The following is a 24,701-nucleotide window of genomic DNA, read 5'->3' as shown; positions in this document are numbered from 1 at the left end:
GGTCGGGATTGGCCACGAGAAACAAAACACTCCAGAAAAGCCGAGAAGAAGATGACCGGAGAAAACTCCGGTGCACTTACTGTGGAGGATCCCGGCATACAAAGGAGGGATGCTTCAAACTTGTGGGGTACCCCGAGTGGTGGGACGATCTACAAAAAAGGAAAGCCGCCGCCAAGGCACCGGCAAGCCGGACCGGCGGCAAGGCTTTCCTCATCAACGATCAGTCCACATCATGCCAGAGATCAAAAGGAATAGGAGACCGGAGCAAAGAGGAAGAAGAAGGGACAGTCAATGTTGCACAGGGAGACGGAAATGGTGAGAAACAGAAACCAAGAGAGAGAGACAGCACAGCCGTCAAGGAAGGGAAAGGGAAAGGGATGGAACCCTTCTCATACCCTAACCCCCCTATTTATAATACCACCACCTCACAAAACCCTACCCCACAAATTTCCGGCCCAAATTCCCCCTCTTCCGGCCCAAATTCACCCTCCAAGCCCAATGCTTTTTCAAGCACTCATAACACTCCTTCCCAAAGCCTCCTAGGTTATACCACTAAATCTCGGTGGATATTTGACTGTGGGGCGACCGATTCGATGACCTTTGACCCTAGCGATTTTTCATTCACACATCCTACTAACCGAACACATATCCAGACGGCTAATGGGGAGTGTATACCAGTTGCCCAAGCTGGAGCGGTCCACATTTCTCCTTCCCTTCATCTTACAAATTGCTTATTAATTCCTAGTTTGTCTCATAAATTATTGTCCGTTAGTCAGTTAACCAAGGACTTGAACTGTACTGTGCTTTTAACTTCTGGAAATTGTATTGTGCAGGATGCTCAGACGGGGACGATCATTGGGCGTGGTACTGAACGAGATGGACTGTACTATGTCGATGAGGTGATTCAAAATAGTGGTGCAATGCTTGCTCATGGATCTCCTGCTCACCAATTGCGGACCTGGCATCGTCGTTTAGGTCACCCTTCCTTAGGTTATCTAAAACAACTTTTTCCTTCACTTAATAGTTGTAATAAATCCTTGGATTGTGAAACTTGTGTGCTAGCTAAGAGTCATAAAAACTCTTATTACCCTAGTAATACTCGTTCCCCAAAACCCTTTGATGTAGTACATTCTGATGTATGGGGCCCCGCCCCACATACTGACTCTCATGGTTTTTCATATTTTGTGTTATTTATTGATGATTATTCTCGAATGTGCTGGGTTTATTTTTTGAAACACAAATCTGAGGTTTTTGATGTCTTTGTGAAATACTATAACATGATTCTCACTCAGTTTCATGCTAAACCTAAAATCCTTCGCTCAGATAATGGTGGTGAATATATCTCCCTTGCAATGAAACAGTTTTTTCTTGACCATGGTCTTATTCATCAAACATCCTGCCCCGACACTCCACAACAAAATGGGGTTGCTGAACGCAAAAACCGTACCCTTCTTGACTTAGCCCGGGCTCTCATGTTTGACTCTCATGTACCTGTCCATTTTTGGCCTGAAGCTATTGCTACTGCTACCTATCTCACAAACCGCCTCCCCACCAAAATCCTCAAATTCCAGACCCCTCTTGCCACACTCAATACCTTTACTCATGTTCCCTCCTCTCACTCCCTTCCCCCTCGCATCTTTGGGTGTGTTGTATATGTCCATCTCCCATCTCGTGTCCGCACAAAGTTTGAACCCCGGGTAGTCAAATGTATGTTTCTTGGGTATGGTACTACCCAAAAAGGCTATCGCTGTTATGACCCAGTCCATATCAAACTTTATACCACCATGGATTGTGACTTTTTTGAACAAACTCCCTACTACACCCAGCCTCGATCTCAGGGGGAGAGTATAAGTGAGGATCTCAGCTGGTTGATTCACCCCTTGGCTGACAGTCGAGCTCCCAAAGAGCAAGTAGGCACTACCACCGATATTGCCACTGACATTGTTACTGTATCATCTCCTCAGCATACCACCTCAGTCCCTGAGCATCTGGCCGAACAAGAGGTAATACCGAGTCCTACTGTTCCCTTTATTGATATGTCCACTGACTATACTGTGCCCAGTAGTGTTGCTGTCCCCAGGAAATACAATCTGCCCCCTCGAAGCACAAGAGGAATGCCTCCTAAGAGGTATGATCCTGAGTATGAATCACAGAGATCTCGATATCCTGTTGGTAGACCAGGTGATGAATATCTATCACAAACAGCTGTTGCCTTCAATGCATCCCTTTATTCCAGTAATATTCCGAAAACTGTTGAGGAAGCCCTTCAAGAACCAAAGTGGAAGCAAGCTATGGATGAAGAGATTATGGCTCTCCAGAAAAAGGGAACGTGGGAGAAGTGTAGATTACCAGGTGATAAGAAGGCGGTTGACTGTAAATGGGTTTTCTCAGTCAAGTATCATGCTGATAGAACCATTGAAAGATATAAGGCAAGGCTTGTTGCAAAAGGGTTCACACAGACCTACGGGGTAGACTACTCGGAGACATTCTCACCTGTGGCTAAAATCGATATCATTCGAGTTCTTTTCTCCGTAGCAGCAAATAAAGAATGGCCTCTGTTTCAATTTGATGTAAAAAATTCCTTCTTACATGGAAAGAATCAAGAGGAGGTGTACATGAAGCCACCACCCGGGTACTCAGATAAGTATAGTCAAGGAGAGGGGTGTCGACTCAAAAGGGCACTATACGGCTTGAAACAGTCTCCTAGGGCATGGTTTGGAAGATTCACCACAACAATGAAGAAATTTGGCTATAAGCAGAGTAACTCAGACCATACTTTATTTCTCAGGAAGAATGGAAACCAAATTACATGCCTTGTGATTTATGTAGATGATATGGTTATTACTGGTAACGACTCCAAGGAAATTGATCGTCTCAGGAGTAGATTATTCCAAGAGTTTGAGATGAAGGATTTGGGACAACTAAAATACTTTCTTGGGATAGAAGTTCTAAGATCAAGAAAGGGGATATTCATCAATCAGAGAAAGTACGTCTTAGATCTCTTAGCAGAAACAGGTATGTTAGATTGCAAGCCAGCAAACACCCCTATGGTAGCTAATCATGGTCTACAAATCGCTGAAGAAGCAGAAGCGGCAGATCAAGATCGGTATAGACGGATGGTGGGAAAACTGATCTACTTATCCCACACGAGACTAGATATTGCCTACGCAGTAGGGATTGTAAGCAAGTTCATGCATCGACCCCAAGTGGAACACATGGCAGCAGTCTTGAGGATTTTGAGATACTTAAAGGGAACCAGTAACAAAGGAGTTTTCTACTCAAAAAATGATAATCTTGACCTCATTGGTTACACAGATGCAGATTGGGCTGGTGATCGGGACGACAGGAAGTCTACCTCGGGATACTTCACTCTTGTAGGGGGTAATCTAGTCACTTGGAAGAGTAAGAAACAGAAGGTGGTCGCTCTGTCCAGTGCTGAAGCAGAATTCAGAGGGATAGCAAAAGGAGTTACAGAGATTCTATGGATCAGGAAGCTTCTAGGAGAGCTGGGCTTTCATCCGGAACAGGCAAGTCATTTATATTGTGACAATAAAGCTGCAATAAGAATCTCCGAAAACCCAGTCCAGCATGATCGAACGAAACATGTAGAGATCGATCGACACTTTATCAAAGAGAAATTAGAGAACAAGGTCATTCGTCTTCCGTTTGTTAGATCAAGTGACCAATTAGCTGACATTCTCACAAAGGCTGTTTCGTCAGAGGCTTTCAATAGCACATTATGCAAGTTAGGCATCGGTGATCCCACGACCTAACTTGAGGGGGAGTATTGAAATGAAGACAGTTATTATGCAGTTACAAATGGATTTTCAGTTAATATTAGACAGTTACTCCCATGATCTCCATTTTGGAGAACTGATGGTTTAGGATTAATGTTAGACAGTTATTTTTCCTTAGCTTCCTAAAATTAGAATGTTGCATATGTATATTTAAAGAGGAGTTGCTTTAATCAGAAAATCAACAACAATATTCTTTCAATAAACAAAAACATCAGTATATTTAAATCTACAAGGGGAGGGTAATGAACAGATATCATTTTCCTCTTGGATACCAACCGGGGAAGGAAAATAAAGGGAAAAAATTAGAAGGACTTCCCTTCCATTCCTTTCCTTTTAAATTTTTTATCCAAATATAGTGTTTAAGAAAAAGATACTATTGGTAATTTAGTAAATGGTGAGAAAAAGGTAGAAGGTTTGATTGGACTATGACCTCCATCATCCACATAACGCAAGTTGGACCTAATCAAAGTGCAGAAAGTGATTATTCATATGGGCCCTTTTCAACAAACTCCTTCCTATTTCTTCCATACTTCATGTTAGACCCATTTTGTTGGGAATTTAACTTTATTATCAATTCTTCCAACCCCTTGGACTAATTTGATACATAGTCTAAAATATCATCTGCAGCACGACATTACTGTATTGCATCGTTGTATAGTGAATATCGACCTTCAATGTCTCACCTGTTTCTCTACCATATAGATTTTTAAAGTGTGGTCATTCATCATACTCATTATCATAGACATGATATGAATTATTCTTCAATTACGTCGTCAAGTGCCATGTTTGTGCAAACTGCAAAGTACATGGTCGTTTAGTGCTACTTTGTAACACCAACCTTTGATCAGAACATTTTACACTCTTAAACTTCCCTCGTCGTGGTAAGGACTCTGAGTTTCGTGAAATAAGCACATTGAGTTTGCTTTATCTAGGTATCTCCATCCAATCTTACGCTTCTTGACTCTAGAAATGGTGTTAATATGAATGGCTATTTGAATATAAAGTTTGGTAGTAAAAGTAGTCTACAAGTGAAATATGTTTCTAAGTAATAGAAAGTGGATCCATGAATAGTTTGGCTTGGTTATTTTATTTTTTGGTCAACAATGTAGCATAATTCGCCACTTGCTGACTAATTCATCCTTTGATTTACAATTCACTCTAAATGGCCCAACAATAGTTATATTTAACTGCCATTATTTTCATGTCAATCACTTTTTGGTAGTGGAGCATTAGTTACTGCGGTTGATCAAAACACTGAAGATGGCACCCTATGTGTAAAGGCACACCTAGGTTCTCAGGCTTTAATGCAGTTGCTCTACTATTGCAGTGATTTCGACTTGTTACTAACATGACTGTTACGGCTTACCATTGTTGTACCTCATTTCCATTTGGTGCTTGCTTTGTTTACTTTATGCCTAGGGTTTAGAACTCTACTCCTTGGTGCATGGTGCACATTTTTATGTGTCGATGTTACCAAATTAGAAACTTCGACACTCAGTTAGGGAGGTAGTATTCATATTACAAACTAATAATTTTCGTGATCTTTTTATTAATAATTTTAAAGTTGGCTCTTTAATTCACATGCACTTTTATTTGGTGAATGTGTATATGGTGTTTGCGTCCAAGGGTCATTTAGAAACAATTTGTTTGTTGTCACCAACAAGGTAAGGTCGCATACATCCAACACTGCACCGTAGGTGGGAGTGCCTTTTAATGGCATTGGGTAATGAAATGTTGTTATCTTTACATCTTCCACGTATAGAATCAAACAAATCAACTTTGCGTACTTGCAACCATGTTTGACGTTGAGCATTGATGATCAGTTATCAAACGGCTCAAAGTTTTTACTGTTTATCAAATTAATCGATTGTGATTTTTCCAGCTTTTTTGTGCTATTTATCATGTAGAATGAAGATTTACACCACTAATGTGCTTGATTTTGTGACTGTATGTTAAACACAATTGTGCAGCACATGCAAGACGAGGATGCTGGGAGACCATATAGGAAATTCGTTTGAGTATTGTTGCTGCGGGTTTCTTGTCTAATAGAGGTGGTTCTTTTGTTGGACACCAGCATACTTGCTCTTCAACATTGGCATTTCAGTTATTTTGAATACATCACGGAGTTTCCTTTTCGTTATTGTTATTGACTAATACTCCCTCCATTCCGACCTACCCGTATTTATTTTTTAGACGCTATTTATTAATTATTTTAACTTGTATTTTATACTTAATTTATAAGTTAAAATATATTTAAGTGAGATATTAATTGGTTTGTTTCAGTGCAAATAATTTTTATATTAATTTTTTTGTAATTTTAATTATGTCAAATTGGAGATATTATGTATTGTATGAGTTTCAAACTAGATGGCACATAAGAAGGAAGTAATAATAGTCAAGTTTCACAATGCCCCTTTGATTTAGCTTAGGTGTCCATGTGTGTTTTGTTTTGAACAAAATTAAGTATATTTTTATTGGAGAAATTAAGTTAATAAGAGTTAAAGTCAAAGACTTGAGAAATATTGCAATTCTTTTGAAACGAAGAAGTTAAGACTTTCTAACTTTGAAAGTCTTTGTTGTATAAAGCATGTGATTAAAAGAATTATAAAAGACCCTAAAGGATGATAAGTCTTTAATTGATAAGTCTTTCATACAAGTGTTAATCTGATAGTTGATGATGCACACAATTTATAGTCAGTCCACTTTAATTCTTCAATGTCTTTGGGCTTATATAATTCTTATTGAATCAATAAATTTTTCATCGTACTCTACCATAATGCAAAATTATTCTTACTATTAAATGATTTGAATTGAAATTTCCCACCAAATAATTTTTCCATTACTACCCACTACAATATGACACGCAAAGATTTATATTTTTAATGAAAAATATCTTTCACTATTATCAATTATCAATACGAAGTTATGCAAGATTCTATTTGAGAACTTTTAAACTCTCTCTCTACCATAAATAGAAACTCTTATTGATCTCATATAAGTTCTTTCTCACTTTTAAAGATAAGATAAATATCAACAACCTAACGTCCATTTTTAGAGATAAGATAAATATCAACAACCTAACGTCCGTGTTTATAAGAGTTAAAAAAAAAAAAAATCCTAAATTTTTGACTTTAGGAAACAATTTATTAGTAGGGCACTTTTAATAAATTTACATATTTAAGAAAAGCTAGGGCACTTTTAATAAATTTACATATTTAAGAAAAGCTATACTTTTCTAGATATACTTGATCTCCAGATTCTAATTATTTCAAATAATAAAATATCCATATTTGAGTTTATATCTTAACATATATGATACAAAATGTTTATATATTTATTATGAAGAATATCTTACTTAATACTATTAATTAAACTATATATATGTTGATATATATCTTTTTGGCCATATGATTTTTAGAAGGAAAAAACAAATATAAGTGCGACATATTGCATTGAGATTAACAAATTATATAATAGTAGTGTATATATATATATATATATATATATATATATATATATATATATATATATATATATATATATATATATATATATATATATATATATATATATATATATATATATATATATATATATATATATATATATATATATATATATATATATATATATATTGATAATTCAATTTAATTTAATTAATATTTAATTCATTTTACAATGTTAATTACATATTTTGTTTTGAGTGTTTTTTTATTGGTTACATTTAAAACCTTTTCTTCATCGAAAATTTTTATAATTGCCTGATTGGTTTAGAAACAAATAAAGAAATTTTATTGGTCCATTAAGTTAATGGAGGGTTGTAAGAATGTTAAAAGAACCCTTAAATAATGCTTTCCCAAATAACAAAATCAAAAATTAATAAGTCTCATACCAAATATTACAAAAAATATTACACAACTGCTTTTGTTATTTATCGTACAAGATATTATATGAACCAATATTGTAAAACGGTACGAGTATAATCTTTAAACAAAAAATATACTAATAACTATTTGATCAATAAGAAAAGCCTAGCATACATTGTTTTTGGGGCTACTATTCATGTTATTTGTATTTGATTTGTAGCCGGTCTTTTAAGTGACATCTCTAAAATACAATCCATTAAAGCTTAATGTCTACTTATTGCATTTTTAATGTCTACTTATATCATCTTTAATGCTTACTTACATCATCCTTAACGTTTATTTACCGTATTATTAATGCCTATTTATAAAATCCTTAATATCTACTGAAGAAGTGTGCATTACTAACCAAAACTTAAATACATTCTTACAATATCTTTAATACTCATTGAGTAACTTACGATATATATTTTTTTTTGTTTACGAGCCAGGCGAATTATTAATTTTTCTATCAAAGGTCTCTCACAAAATTATTTCTGATTTGATATTCTAGATTTTTATAAGGAATGATTAGATGTTGACTCCTCATTCCTAATCCTTCCCCAATCCCAATCCTTGGGTGACTCATTCTTAAATACTAATCCTCTCCTTTCCTCATCCCCAAACAAACACCAACACATCAATCTATCAATAAATTATAATCGGAACTGAAAAACGTCATAAATTCAAAATCAATAAACTAGCGATCTTGGATCATCAATCATCATACAAAAATGTCACAAAGTTTAGGGAAAATGATAAAATTAGCGATATTAGACTTCATAATGTCGTTTGGATGGATGTTTACTGTTTCGACACTCGGCATAGCGACGTTTTTAATGGCGGAATTCGTAGGGGTGGATAAACAAAGCAACTTGATTCACGCTGTATTCATGGCGGTTATAATGATTCATATCCTGATTTGCGAAGTTATGGCGATGGTACTTGGTGGTGCAAGTTTCAATCCCACTTTTAACGCTGCCATGTTTACCGCTGGTCTTGGTGGTGATTCTCTCTTTTCTATGGCTCTCCGGTTTCCTGCACAGGTAATACTTCACCTTTTTTGATTTAATTGTTCTTGTTTTTATTTCGATTTAATCTACTAGTACTTATTTTGATTAGGAGTAGCTTGATATCTGATCATGGAACGAAGAGATCGTAACTACTAAGCAATCACAATATCCCTAATCCAAATCGAAATGAATATTCCGATATTTAAATCCAAATCCAAATCAATAATCTAATTGGTATCCGATGTTCAAATCCAGATCCTTGATACATCGCATTGTTTTGGTTTAATCAAAGGTTCAGCTTTTCTTAATTATCTTTTTGATTCTATTGGTAAAAATTATTTTTTTTTTGTTTGAAATAGTGACCAGTAAAGTAGTGTGCCATGTGCAAAAAGGATAGCATGAAAATGAAATCCTTGCTTTGTCCATTTTATTAATAAAAGTACTTATCTTTCCACCACCCCTGTTTTTTGAATTTTGGACTTTTGTTCGCTGTTTTAACTTTTGACGAGATTTTTCTTTAATAAACATGTTTAGAAATTTGAGTATAGGAGTAGCAAATTGTATTTAAATAGTCCGAGTAAAACAATGAATTTAACTAGTTAAATTATACAAATGAATTAGCTAATGATCAATGATATATTACTTGTGATCATAGTAGCTAATTGAGTTCATCTTGAAAATGATTATATTGGGAATGAGCTATGATATTTGATGAAGAACAATAAACAAACTAATACAAAGTAAACATCCAAAAACAGAGCAAGCAACAACAACGGCAAAACACAATAATATATGAGGTATCTAATGATACCTCCCCTCAAACAAAGTATCTTATCATTAATATAAGCAAGAATAATGACTCACCTTCCAAGTTTTAAGAACAATCTCCCAAAGCAAAGATTGAACCTTTACTTCAATCTACCACAAATATGCAAATACAAAGAGGAAGAACTCTTATGGTGTGAACCCTAGTTTTACTCTCTTGTATATGCCTCTTTCTTATATCCTAATGATGTTCTAAGACTCAATATATAGTCCTAAGACGAAGCAAGCCACTGTTGGCCGCTCGACCCGAGCTGCTGTGCTCGACCAGTCGAGCGCTTGCTTTGAAGTTACTGCCTTGCTGCTACATTAAGGCTCGACCGAGCCATACGTGCTCGACCTGTCGAGCCCTCTTCAATGCCTCCCATTCTTTGTGTCTTCTCAACATTAAGACACTCTAGATCATTCTCATCAATCACTTTATTGATTGACCCAAAACATATGCTCTCATACTTCCTTGCACTCACAACCTCGTTTTCAAACGTGCAAGCCAAGGAGTACGCTACGAGGTGATCGAACTTACCTCCATCATGTTGAGATTTGAGGCTTGACTCAACAGATTATTTGTTTCGATTGAAGTAAGTATTACCCATTCCAGATCAAATTCTGATATAGCGATTCTATTTCTCACAATCTCAACTATCCTTCTCCCCCCTCCCCTCCTATCAGCCTAATGTCTAATTTAAAATAAAATAAAAAACTACCCTCTAAATCAGAGTTGAATCCTTTTTATCATATTTTGAAATTCTAGTTATGCTTTGTTTAATTGGCGTAGTATTGGTAATCTTTATTAACTAACAATTTAAGGAGATGGAACTATTTAGTAAAATTAGATGGTATTCGTTTGTTTATTACGCAAAATTTTAGAGTAAAAAATTATGCCTTAACCTTTGATTTTAACCGTTTTTTTGATAAGTAGTTATTTTATTTTAGTTAAAAGACATGAACATTTCACCATTCGCCAACATAAAAAATCCCGTAGGAAAAAAACCAAAATTGTGGTGCAATCATATGTCAAAGATAGATACAAAGTATTATCATGTCCACGACATTCCGAACACCAAAACACCAACTCCTAATTACCCCTATGTCTAATGCATAGTTATAGTAGCACCAAATTGAAATACAAGAATTTACATCCTTTTCTCCAACTTAGACTTGCATCTAGAGATGTTACATAATTAGAAATTGCTGTAAGGGAAATTCTTCTCATAGCATTGAATCCACTCCCCTAGCTTGTGTTTAATGGACTCCATCAACTCGTTATTCAAAGATCTTTCCTGAATTTTTTTTGGTTTCTTACCATCTGAATGGGGTTTAGTATCACGAAAAATAGGGAGTGCCAAATTCTTCCTGAATTTGCCTTTAACAAGGATGTCCACATGCGTATGTTTACTAATGAAAAGTCAGGCCTCATAGGTCTAGCACCTTAGAACAAGTGCATATTGATATAAATGACACAATGATTGAGCATAGTTTCTCGGAGTCTAGTGATGACGATTATAGATATATTCAGTACCAGGGGTTTGTAGGAAAACTTGTTGATTGTGCACGGGGTAAGGGGTAGGTTTGTGTGCACACAGACTGGGGCTAGTACTTCTAGAGGTATTGAGTCCCACCTGAGAGTGCAAGATCTTGGTCCCCGTGCTAGGAGAGTAGATAGCTAGTTAACTGGGATTGGGTGATTTGTACACCCCTGTCAGATGGACCTACGGATTATAGGCTTTTATCATATAGCTAGGCTTATTTACGAGGGGACTGAGCATATGTCTTTGATTCTAGAATTTCCTATTTGAAGAAGACAGTACACAACATCATCTGTGACATATGTCTGATGAACTATATAGAGAGTTGCCCGCTACTCCTCTGGGTGTGTTGTCGTGTATCATGCCCCAACATGTTGAGAGTACCCTTATTTCAGCATTAGTTGAGAGGTGGCAGCCGGTTACGGGATACCAACACTTTTCACATGCCAATTAGAGATATAAAGAATTGAATTAGTGTATTGAATAATGTGCCCAACCAAATGGAACATTTATAGAGAAATGGAGGTAGTGTTAGTTGGTATGGGAATTTGAATTTTGTTTTGTGTATGAATAAGGTAGGTAAGCAAAGGTTAGTTGGGATTAGTGAACTAAATGAAATTGGATTTTTTAACCCTTCAAGAAATTAGTGCAAGTAATAAAAAAAGTCAAGTAAGAAAAATTATGCAATTTTTTTTTCTGATTAAGTTTTACTTGATCTTTGGTTGATTTTTGGCTTTATTGTCAAAATTTTAGTTATTGCACTAGTTTCAATTTCACATCCTAGTGATGAAGTGCAGTTTCTTCTAAAAATATTGACTTATGGTGGATTAGATGGCTAAAACGTAGATTGGAGAAATTCCAAGATGAGATATTTTGATGTTGCTTGAAATATTTTCATGTTAGGTGGTGAAGGACCCAGGATTCAGGTTGACCATAGGGTTTTTTGATTGAGACTCATATTAGGTGCACGTAAGTAGTAATTGATGTTCTTTTGTCGAAATTGCATACTCCCTCCGTATCATGAGTGTTCCCATTGACCAAATGGAGATGGATGCAGTAGTATAACAGCTAGCTGTTAGAAATTTGATTTGTTTTAGGCTAACCATGGTAACTTCTTGGTTTTTAGTTTCTGTTTTCTTGAAGCACTTGTTAGTTTTTGAAACCCTCTTAGGTTTAGGTAAGTCTTATCGCTTCATTCGGCTAGATATGAATTATGATATGAGACTTTATTGAAAGTTCAGTTGAGAAATTTTCCATTTGAAGTAAAAAATTTCTATTGTTCGTTTGTCTCGCTCCAGCTATAAGCATGTTATAATCACTAGTCGCAACTTTTGCCTTTTCTATTGAACATATCTTCGAAGAACTGATTAGCAAGTATTGGTTTGTAGTTTTAAATTCGTTACAAAATGGTGCTGCGATTACATTTGAAATCGAACATCCAAATGAACTGTTGGCTATTTTTTGGCAAGTTCTCTCATGGTTCTAATCACTGGAAACTAAAAGGAACAAATTTGTGTTTTGGCAGGTTGTTGGTGCTGTAGCAGGTGCTTTAGCAATTTCAGAAGTGATGCCGAGTGAATACAAACACATGTTAGGGGGACCTTCAATAAAAGTTGACTTGCATACTGCAGCCATGGCAGAAGGGCTATTAACTTTTCTTATAACCTTGGCTGTCCTGATCATTATCCTAAAGATTCCAGGTGGCATGTTGGTCAAGACATGGCTGCTTGCTATGGCTACTGTAACTTTGGTTGTTCTTGGATCCAGTTATACTGGGCCTTCAATGAATCCCATCAATGTGAGTATATTTTTCCATGAAAAGTTGTAGCATAATTTTTACCAATTTTCTTTAAAGATGTCAGTAATAGTCAGTCTGGTGCAACATTCTGTTTAATATGACTTCATATCAGGTGTTGCTACCACATGACATTTACAATAATACCAATTATAGTCAGGAATAGTAGGTAGCCGGAAAAGTATGTTTGATGATTATTGATTGAGGGTGAAAAACAGGGCTCTTATGCCCTAAAGAGTCTACTGAACTAGGAATATAGTTTTAAGGTGCTAAAGAATTCAGTGCAATCCTTTGATGTTGTTGTTCCTCTTCCTTAATGTGATTGGCCACTGACACGTTTGGATTGTACTTCTATGGGCATGCTTGTATTGAGGATAAATATTTAAGAGGAAAATAAAAATCAAACTATGAAAATGAATGTAAGTGGAAGTTGATTTGAGTGGTGAACCAAAGATGATACAAGTATATGAGGAGGGAAATATTTCCCCTCCATCTCACTAGGTTAAGTATTAACCCCTAAAATGAGGGACTAATTTCCCAATTTCTCCTTCTCCGTCATTTTAATAAACAATCGTTACCCTTGACAACTACAATTATCTTCTTCTGTTCTTATCCTCTATAACATTTTTTTTTGAGTTTTATTTATAATATAAATATTTATGTCAATAACAGGTGTGACCTATATAATATTAATATTCTATCTATAAAATGTAGATGTTCTTACATATGTTAAAACCTCAAAATTTTGACCTCCAAAACTTCTTGTGTTGTGTCTTGACTAATGACCAGTTAAATTTTAACCGGAACCCAAAAATGACCTAACGTGTTAAATTTTTAACTCTGATCTAATCGTATTACTGATGATGGGTTTGATTAATTATTGTAGGCCTTTGGATGGGCATACATTAGAAAACAACACAACACTTGGGATCAGTTTTATGTTTACTGGATATGTCCCTTCATTGGTGCAATTTTAGCTGCTTGGGTGTTCCGAATCCTCTACCCACAACAGCGTAAAAAGCAGAAGAAAGCTCAAAAGAACAGGAAAGCTGACTAGATTGGTTCCGATGTAACAAAGAAATTGACTAGTTATAATTGATGTGGTGATTTTCACCACTTTCTATTATCATTTTTAATGAATTGTGAGATGATACTATCTAAGATAATATGGTTACAGTGCACTAGACCCTCGAGTTTTCGACTAGAAGTTAAAGGCGTAAAGCATAGCATGTGGAGGAATGCTTGGCTTCCAAGTTCAAACAATGACGTTCTAAGTTCCAATGGATGCAAAGAATGTATTTTGAATGGTTTGCTCCAAGCCTCTCTTTGTCTTCAATGCAATATACCCTCAATTGCTTCACTCAAATTGATGGTAATTGGTAATTGGACACTCAAGAAGATAGGTTCACTCAAAATGATCTTGGAACGGTTCTGGATTTTCAAAGTTCGATGTTACTCTAGAAACTATGAGGGAAATTTTTATTTTTTTTGATATGAGAATGTTTTTTTTTATATATAACTTTAGGGCCGTGTGTTATATGGTTTTCAGTTTTTTTTTTAAATTAAAACCAACAATAGGAAACAAGAAAAAGTAGATTTTACTTATTAGTTGTTTGTTTCGAAATCATCAATGAAATGTGTTGCGATAAAGTTTCCTAAATATGATAAAGTTTACCGAAATTGATAAATGATGCAAGATCCATGTGAATTGGTAAATAAGGAACAAAAAAAAATCAACTCAAGCAAAGGAAACAAAGGGAGAAGTGTGAAAGAAGAATTAGTTTGCACCTTATTCTAATCATACAATTTACAACTTACAATTACAGTTGTACTCTACCCAACATTACAATTAAAGATCCACTTCTTTTCGTCATACAATCCATAATAAATATCCGAAGACCCTTAATTAATCCCTTACCCAAATCAATTTTTTCATTTTACATATTTCTTTTCTGTAACAAAAATTTCAAAAAAACATTACCCACAATAAATTTCCCATCAATCACTCATAAATTTCTATCTTTCAAAAAAAATCAAGATAATTCCTTACAAATCTGAAGAACTGGAGTCGTCAGGGGGAGTAAACGGTAAGATCAGGTACAGATCGCCATCATCGGCGGAATTAGCATCAGAAACTCAACAAACAACTTCATTATCATCAAACCCAGTTGGGATTTCTATATCTTCACCTTCATTGTTATCTGATTCTACCCATTTACAAGACCCTGACAAAATGCTCAAGAGAAATAAGTATCAACAAGAATCTTTCTTCGATAAATTGTACAAGTATCGTGGAATTATTCTTGTAATTACATTACCACTTTTGTTGATCTCCTTTGTTTTATACATGATGCCGAGAGTTACTGATGATGATGGGTATTCTCCTAGAAAGATGAAAAGTGGTTTGATTTCTGTGAATGGTGATTATAGATATGCTGTGATCTTTGATGCTGGAAGTTCTGGAAGTAGAGTTCATGTTTTTTGTTTTGATAAGAATATGGATCTTGTTCCGATTGGTAATGATCTTGAGCTTTTCTCTCAGGTATGAGATTTCTCTTATATTTGTTGGGTTTTATTTGGATTATTATTTATTTTACAGGAATTTCTAGAAAATTTCTGATATTTACTCTATTAGGTTTGTTTTTTGTTGATGGAATCATGGATTTTGGATATACATATATTTATTAGTGTGGGATTTTTCAACTTTTGTTAACATTTGTATAATTGAGCTTACATGTTTGGATATACTGCATTGTATGTCTTTTTTGGATTGACTTATTATGTGGTTTATGAATTGGAATGCTGGATAAATATGTGGCTGCTAGATAAGTCATAGGGCAAATTAGTGTGTATTATTAATAGAATGTAAGTATATTACTTGATCTTGCTTGTTTACTAGTGTTAACTTATGATCCATGTATTTGCTTTAACATAGCAGGTTGGTGATAAGATAAATGTATAGGGGGTTGAGTCTTTGGATGTGTATGAAGGGATAGAGATAGTTGTTTGACAAGGTTGCATGAGTAGAATTATTCTTTTAGAGTATGTTTAGATAACATTCTAAGATGAAAGGGGAGGGGAAGGGAGGGGAGGGGAGGGGAGGGGAGGGGAGGGACATGGTTTATAAACAATATGAAGGAGTTAATCATTTCCATTCCCTTCCCTTTATTCCTCACCCCCTTTGCTATCCTAATAAGGGGAGTATCTTCCCTTCATTTCCGTTCTTTTCCTTTCCCACCGTTTCCTCCAATCTAAACTATCACTGTTATTCTATGTTTCTTGGACTCGGGTACCGATGTCGGATACTGGTACGTGTCCAAGTGTCGGGATACGTCTAAGTATTCAATTTTTACGCCTTAAATGAATTGTCTAAGTGTCGTACCAATGTCCGAGCGTCAAGGATCGGACACGAGTACTTGAAGCAAAATGAAGAGTCCGAGTAACATAGCTGTTATTTATTATCGAGGGCATAACAAGCAGAAAGTTTTTGACTGTTTTGGACCTTTTCCTAGGCTGAAGGTATCTTGTGTTAGAAATGCAGCTTGGTATGATCTCAATTTCTGCCAAGCCACCCATGAACTTCGAGTGGTGGCTTTTTTGCTTGACTGTTATGTTACAAAACCTAAGACTTCAATTCAGTTCTAAGACTTCAATTCGGTTCTATGCTTATACTTTTCTTGTTCAGCGTTGGTAAACCAAATTTAATTTGTGATGCTCACAACTGTTATGTAATCTCCCCCTTTTTGGATTTGTAGAAAAAACCGGGTCTAAGTTCATATGCAAGCAATCCTCATGAAGCTGCAGAGTCACTGGTTTCTCTTCTAGAGCAGGCGGAAGCTGTTGTTCCAAAGGCGTTGCAACCGAAGACTCCAGTCAGAGTTGGGGTGGGTTATTTAACTTTTTGTTCTTCCATTCCTAATTGATTTATTGGTTTCATAAACTGATTTTGATTACTTCCCCTGAAAACTGAGCCATCTTGTCTTACAGGCAACTGCAGGGTTAAGGCAACTGGCTGGCGATGCACCGGAAAAAATATTGCAAGCAGTACGAACTTTTCTGTATTTGTTTGTTGTTTTATACTTCTCACTATTGATTGTCTGAGAAAATAAAATAGAAAGTTTATCTCTTTCTTTCTTCTTATTGACATTTTAACTTGTTCTACATAGGTCAGAGACCTGCTCAACGATAGAAGTGATCTGAAATTAGAGGGAAATGGGGTCGCTGTTTTGGATGGAACCCAGGAAGGTTCTTTTCAGTGGGTATGTACTATTCATTTATTCTTTGTTTTACATGTGACTGCTTCAGCTGTGCATGCATGTGTGCATTTCTTCTTTCTACACCTTAACTTAAGTCACACAAGCCTCTTGAGATTGATCTGGTTTTCTTCATTTGTTTGTAGGTGACAATAAACTACCTTTTAGGGAACTTAGGGAAGACGTACTCGAATACAGTTGGAGTAGTTGATCTTGGTGGTGGTTCTGTTCAAATGGCATATGCTGTTTCTGAAAGTGATGCTGCTAAGGCTCCAAAGGTATCAGATGGTGAAGAGGTATATATTAGGGATATGTATCTCAAGGGTAGGAAATATCACCTATATGTGCATAGGTGAGCTATTTTCTCTGAATGCACTAAGTGCTTGTTCATCCTTGTTTTTGCATCGTTAATTTTGTAGTTTATAAATTTATAAATTTACAATGTTTAAGCTCATTGAGGCTTTTGTTTTGCAGCTACTTGCACTATGGTTTACTAGCAGCTCGTGCTGAGATTCTGAAGGCAGTTGGACATGCGGAAAATCCATGCATATTGACAGGCTATCAAGGTATTTTGGAGTTTGCTCAATTTCCACTTTCATATTCATGATAGTGTCAGCCTGTAAAATTGAGTTTTGCACATCATGTTTTATTCTTATGGCTTTGAAATGTCATCGGATAGTGCTTGATTGACCCCTTATTATTGCGGAATGTGTGGGTATAAGATTAGGAATGAAATAAGATTGGTGTGGGGTCAGACGTTGATTCCTAATACCATGTGCTGGATTCAATTTTGGAATGGACAAAACCCTCCTATTGATCATGTCCCTCGTACTTCTTACTAGTTGAGTTACAACATTTGCAATTCAAAATATAGAAGTAGATATTGCATTAAAAAAAATGTGAAATCGATGACTAGAGAGCAACACTCTATTGATGCTCAACACCAAAATTGAGTTGCTTCATGAAGATTCAAAATTTCTGGATGAAGTTGAGCAAAACTGTTGCAAAGAATTTATCACATTAGGGAAAAACATTTTTGAGTACACGAAATGGGAAAAACAAATTAAAATAATCGACAATGGTGTGGAGCTCTGCTATTAAAGAGTGAATAACAATCACAATTCACATCTATCGTTCACACAAATCATGGTAAAATATTTGGATTTGGAATTTAAGCTTTTGTAACAAATTTCTTAACATATCCCCACCTTTGCTTTCTCTCTCCTGCTAGCATCCACCAGTCCAATGAATGTAACCACCATCTACCATTCCACCCACCACCAGTGCTATAGTATCATAGTTGTCCCACAACAATCACTGCATCCATCACTCCCACACACCACTATTACAGTACATTTACAAGAAAATCAAAACCCAAGTCCACCTCTACTTCCGTAAAATCCATAAAATTGGATTGCAAATAAGACCTGACAAAACAGGGGAAAATACTTGACGTTCAGCTACACATATCATCAAAAATAAAGTTAGAATGGTTTGATGTATACTCAGATGTTAGAAATGGAGGACATCACTTGACATCTTCATTTAATCATTATGAATCCTCAGAATAGGTCCCTTCAACTTTCCCCAATATTTTTGACAAACCTCATAGAACCCTACCTTCACGAACTTCAGAAATTTTGCACCACAAACAATAGATATGAAACAGGTAACTTCAGAAATTTTCCACCCCAAGCAATGAGATTTAAGAGCAAATGCCCTAAAATGTTGATGTGATTGCAGTGGGGTTGGAGTAGAGTTAATGCATGAAGAGATTGGGTTGGATTAAAGATGAAACTTTACTCTATTTTGATGATGATGACCCCATTTTTTTCGATTGACATAGCTGACCTCATATTTTGGGATTAAGGCTTCTGCATCATTGTTGTTTGCTATTATGGATCTTTATAGATTTATAATTCTCATTAAATCATGTGCGCTTCTTATTTATATGAAGTTGCATATGATGTTTACTACCAAGGGTCAATCGAAAACAACCTCTTTGTTAGTCTTATCAATCACTAACAAGGGTAATGTAGCGTACATTCGACCCTCCAAACCCACCTTAACGGCATTGGGCTTATGGAATATAATGCGCAAGTCACATGCAACTGATTTTGATTGTAATTTCCAGGGGTTTATACCTATGGAGGTGTTAAGTATGATGTGGCAGCTTCTCTATCTGGCGCAAATGTGGATACTTGCAGAGCTTTTACGTCGAAGGCTCTTAAAGTCAATGACACATGTACACACATGCAGTGCTCTTTTGGCGGTGTTTGGAATGGCGGTAGGGGTGATGGACAGAAGAATCTGTTTGTTGCCTCTTTTTTCTTTGATAGAGCAGCTGAGGTACCGTCACCAATTCAATTTACCCGTATTTGCCTAATTGCCTAGCCCATCCCTCCCCTGTCCAAACACACACTAAAACCGCTTTTTCCCGGTAAATTAACCCAATTTGTTCTGCAGGCTGGTTTTATCGATTCTAAGAAGCCGGTTGTCACTGTGACCCCTTCAGCTTTCAAGGAGGCTGCTAGGATTGCTTGTGGCACCAAAATCGAAGACGGGAAGTCCAAATATAAAAATGTCGAAGAAGATAATCTGCCTTATCTATGCATGGATCTCGTCTACCAATACACGCTACTTGTGGATGGTTTTGGTAAGTGGATGTTTAGCTCAAATTTGATCAACAATCTTGGAGTAAAAACAAGGCCGCATCGCTTTGCATTGGTCGCGCTGTAAATGTTTTCAAAATAAATGAACCGATATTTTCCGAGTTGTAAAGGTGTAAAAAAAACCGCGTTTTGGGCTCATCAAGGTATATCTTATGGTTTCTACTGATATTTAGGCGATATAATAATTGCATCACTCCCGTTACCGCATCAGCGTTCTGTTACCACGATTGCAACCATTACCGCATTTTTACACTATGTTAACAATACCTGTTACTGCTTATTAGATCAATTATGATTTCTCGTGTTTTTCATCCTTAATGCAGGCCTAGAACCTTCACAAACGATGACATTGGTGAAGCAAGTGCCTTATGGAAATTATCAAGTGGAAGCGGCATGGCCACTAGGAAGTGCCATCGAGGCCATGTCGTCCTTGGCTTAAAATCGAGATTCTTTGCTGTTGAGGCGATTTCTCCCAGGCTAATCTTTTTGATGGAATTCAGTTTTGGCCACTGCTAATATCGGTTGGTCGACTGGTTTAGAAGTTTTGACATGGCTTCTTTGTTACGCAGATCGGTACCAAAATTTATTCAGAGAGGTGTTATTGGATTACATTGGAGAGTTACTTCTCTCTTTCATTAAGTTTTGTGATTATATTTTAAACAATACAATCAGCTCATTGAATTTTTATAGAATACATTTGGATATGTGAACCTCCTGTCTTTGGTTGAACAATTTTTTATCGTCTCTTTTTTGGGCGTTCCTTGTATGCCAATGGAATGCAAGTCAAATTGGTCAAATTTCATTATTTTAGGAAAAATTATTCAGAAATAATTTAATCTTTTATTGATTTTTCTACATTAATTTCATTATCATTATTTTCTATTCTTTTCTTTTTATTTATTATAATTATAATTCTCCATTATACTCTTATAATCTCTAGTAGTCCCATCATTATTCATTATGAACGAGGCATTTCCCTATTTTACTTGTTTTCCAATTTTTTTTATTTTATCAGTTTTCCAATAATTATTTAATTCTAATTTTTCACGTTATTTTTCGCTCATGTTATATTTTTATTTAAAATTTAGCAATTGTTTTGGGTAGATTATTGCCTGTCGCCATGGTAAAATTTCTCCTCTTTAAATTATTTCACCAAATTGTTTTGGTTTGTAGATTTGTGATTTGGTTTGGCAGTAATTCTTTTGGCTATGAGTTGAGGTTATAGCTATGCTTCCATGTTGAGTAAACATATATAATAATTAACATTTTGTTTCAAAAGATATAAATGAAGCATTGTAATTGATCGATTCTCAATGATATAAACATTTTGTTTAGTAATATTTATTTTTTTATGAAATGACGAGTTAAAGGAGATCCAAATAAATCTTCACTAATATATGCTCTACATACTATTGTGCTCCATAATTGATACTATCAAGCAACTTTGTCCATATTTTGAAGGTGGTTGAAGATGATCGAAGGAGGTTCAATATCTTCGAATGAACCTACAAAATAAACAATGGTTACTAAACCGAGGGCGGCACTTGGAAAAGCCAATCCGATACTTAAATCAGACGAAGGTTGAATGTGAATATGCTAATGAAATTATTTAGAGAGAATTTGTGAGAACTTACTTCTTTCAGATGCTTTGTGAGTATTTATAATCGTTGGTTCTGTACTGATATTAAAACTAACTGAATCTGCTTTCGAACTGATAATTGATGAAACAAGTCAATACATAACTCGAAATTGGGCATGAATATTGGGGCTTTTGACCCAAAACAACTAATATGATAAATTTATTTATTTGTTACAAAATATCAAAGATATCATTCACCAATTTGCTCATCTCCGCATCTTATAATTAGTCATCTTAATGAATACAATTTTCAAAACAAGCATATAAATGCACACATTTAAACTTTTAAGGTCTCTACTTATATTGTTCATAAAAAAAAAATTAAGTAATTATTAAAATTATATCAAAAATGAATTTAACAACATTTTATATAATTGTATTTTTATTAAAGATTATCAACAAGTCAAAATAAAACTTGCGAGCAACATAAAAATCAAAGTTTACCAATAAAAAAGAAAATTTGTTTTTTCAATACAAAACAACACCAAAACCAATTATTATGTAGTTAATTGACCTTTTTACTTGTTGAATGTGAAATTAAACCCCTTATTATAACCAAACAACTAAACTAAAATAAATTTAAAATTATATAAAAATTAAAAGAGAGTGCAAACACAAAACTCAATTTTAAAACATAATTATTTAAAATGGACGCTAATGATCTAAATAGATTTTTTTTTTTTTTTTTTTTGTATTTATGCCACCTCTGGCTAACTTCATCTTCCAATCTATATTTCATTCTTGATGAAATCACATCGTAGCATCCCCAAACCCCAGAAAAATCACAGGTAATTTCCCTCTTTTCTTTTTGTTCATTCTTTAATTTCTGCTGAATTTTTGAGCCGTTTAATATCAAAAATGAACGAAAGATTTGTTCTTGATATCCCTGAAGAAATCTGGGAGCAAATCATTTCACTTCTAGATCAAGATCTTTACTTAGAGTCTTTATCACTTGTCTCTAAAACTTTTTTTTCAATCACAAATCGTCTCAAACAAACCCTAATAATTTCAGACACAACTACCCATTTCCTCCCTAAATTCTTCCATAGATTCCCTAATCTCAAACACATCTCTCTTTGCAACTTTCGAGGAGAACCCTGTTCAATTCTTCAATTAATTTCGCATGCAAACTTCCAACTTGAATCACTTGATCTTTCAAATCACCCTAATTTTCCCTCTAAATCAATTCTTGAAATGCCCATTTCATGTTTAAGTTCAATTAAGTTGCTAAAATTGCATAATCTTAGAGCTCTTAATGATTATGATTTGGGGGTAATTTCACAGTTAATGACCAATTTAGAGGATTTAGATGTTAGTGAACCTAATGATGATTGTTATGTAGGTGATGTTGAGATTGTTGGTGGGGGTTTAGGGATTACTGATGATGGGATTGATTTGCTAGCTTCAAAGCTTACCAATTTGAGGAAAGTTAATTTGTCTGGAAATTACTTTATTTCTGATAAATCTGTTATTAGTCTTGTTGATAGATGCAATAATTTGGAGGAAATTGCAGTGAGGAATTGCACTTTTGTTACCCAAACTGGATTAGGTTATGCTTTTCAAAATTGTTCCAATTTGAAATCAATATCCCTTTTAGGCATGGAAATGGTTGTCTTAGAGATTAGTCCTTTGCTTGCGTTTGCTCGAAACTTGTCTGTGCTCGATTTTTCGTATATGAGTGTTTCGGATGGTTTGCTTTATGCTATTGTGAAGGCCTCTATTCCTTTGAGGAGGTTGAGTTTATACCATTGTAATGATTTTACTTTTCCTGGGGTGTTAGCCCTCGTTCGTTGTTATAGCTCTCTCGAATTGTTTGGTTTAGAAGGGGTTTATTGGATCACTGATCAGAATATCATTGATATATCGAAATTCCTTCGTAAGGTTCACACTGTTAAACTTAATTTTTGCTCGAGGCTAACGAGTTCTAGTTGTTTTACCATGCTTAAAAGTTGTCCTTCATTGAGTGTTCTTGAAATGGAGAAAACGGATATGGGAAAGATGACATTTGTTGTGAATAATGCACAAAATACCCAGATTCGAACTCTTAATTTGAGTTCTAATAAGCAATTGAGCAACGAATGTCTTGAAAAAATCGCAGATTCCTGCCCAAGTCTAGAGCAATTAGATGTGAGTGATTGTCCTTGTATTACTAGGAAAGGCATTGGTGAAATTGTGCGGAACTGCACTGGTTTGAGGCATTTACAAATTAATGGATGCGGAGCAATCAAAAGCCTCGGTGTGGATGCAAAACTTCGTAAGTTAGAAGTTTTACGGGCATCAGTTTCAGGGCTTAATGATAACGGGTTGATAATGATCGCAAGGAAGTGTCCCGCGCTATTGAATTTGGATATCATGGGTTGCTCTGCGGTTAGCTCGAATGGAGTAAAAGAAGTAGTTTATCATTGTCGAAGGTTGAAGGAGATAAATTTGAATTTTTGTCGAGATATGGGTCGTGACATTGTAGCTTGGATGGTGTTTTCTAGGCCTACACTGAGGAAAATTGTGCCTCCCCATGGATTTATTCCGACTGAATTTGAAAAGAGCTTATTCTTGCGCCATGGATGTCTTGTATGCGATGGCTAACGTTCTGTTTGGATCGAAGGAAAATGAAGGGTAACTTTCGATCATTTGGAGGGAGGAAGACCAGATCGGTTTTGTGATGAAAAGATTTGGAAGGAAAACGTATCTATTTTTGTGTCCCTTGATTTTCCTTATCCAAACACAATCTAATTTTGAAAGTCACATAAGCTGTATGCTTCTTTTATTTTGTGTATAAAAGGCAGACTAGTTTACTTGTAAATCATTTTAGTACTTCCATTAAAAACCTTTAAATGTGTTCTTTGAAGTGTAAATAATGCAATCAGTATGAATTTCCACTTGTTATATGAATGACAAGGTCTTTTGGTGAATCCTAATTGCTTTATTTCAATGCTAACTTGTGAAGATTGAGTGAAATTATTATGTGATATGATTATATCAGCTATCATGTGTATCTTGTTCAAGTTAAGAATTAAATGTATGGGCGTTTGATGATTGAGTTTTTTGTTGGTTTTTTTTATTGTCTCTTAGCTTTTGATTTGTTGGTTGATTAAATAGCAAAAACACCGTTAAGTAAATTACATGAAAAGCTAGCTTAAAATGAAAAAGTTGTCTCTATTCATGTGTATGGTTTCAACTTCGAATAATGTGTTTGGTAATTAGTACTAAATGATAGGGACAATGATGGAAATTTAGTTAATTTTAGTTTGAAAATCTTTTGATAAATTTAATGGTCAAATTTGT

At 35.2% G+C, this 24,701-nt stretch overlaps 3 protein-coding genes across 3 annotated transcripts; all 3 read left to right on the top strand.

The window, feature by feature from the left end:
- Positions 1–8,203: 8,203 nt before the first annotated feature.
- Positions 8,204–14,538, top strand: LOC130797757 (aquaporin SIP1-2-like). The gene is made up of 3 exons (XM_057660500.1): positions 8,204–8,745; positions 12,586–12,858; positions 13,742–14,538. Exons 1-3 carry the CDS (start codon positions 8,434–8,436, stop codon positions 13,910–13,912), a joined length of 756 nt encoding a protein of 251 aa, XP_057516483.1. The 5' UTR covers positions 8,204–8,433; the 3' UTR covers positions 13,913–14,538.
- A 35-nt stretch (positions 14,539–14,573) lies between these two features.
- On the top strand, positions 14,574–20,546 carry LOC130797756 (apyrase 2-like). Its single transcript, XM_057660499.1, has 9 exons — positions 14,574–15,397; positions 16,611–16,739; positions 16,843–16,899; positions 17,022–17,114; positions 17,255–17,460; positions 17,583–17,674; positions 19,243–19,457; positions 19,575–19,764; positions 20,104–20,546. Exons 1-9 carry the CDS (start codon positions 15,089–15,091, stop codon positions 20,217–20,219), a joined length of 1,407 nt encoding a protein of 468 aa, XP_057516482.1. The 5' UTR covers positions 14,574–15,088; the 3' UTR covers positions 20,220–20,546.
- Positions 20,547–22,133: 1,587 nt separating this feature from the next.
- Positions 22,134–24,434, top strand: LOC130797755 (uncharacterized). Its single transcript, XM_057660497.1, has one exon. The coding sequence runs from the start codon at positions 22,278–22,280 to the stop codon at positions 24,000–24,002; it is 1,725 nt and encodes a 574-aa protein (XP_057516480.1). The 5' UTR covers positions 22,134–22,277; the 3' UTR covers positions 24,003–24,434.
- The last annotated feature ends 267 nt before the right edge of the window (positions 24,435–24,701 follow it).

The sequence above is a fragment of the Amaranthus tricolor genome, chromosome 13 (assembly GCF_026212465.1).
Source record: "Amaranthus tricolor cultivar Red isolate AtriRed21 chromosome 13, ASM2621246v1, whole genome shotgun sequence".
Lineage (NCBI taxonomy): Eukaryota > Viridiplantae > Streptophyta > Magnoliopsida > Caryophyllales > Amaranthaceae > Amaranthus > Amaranthus tricolor.
Note: the sequence above shows the minus strand (reverse complement) of the source record. Positions and strands in the feature narration are given on the sequence as shown.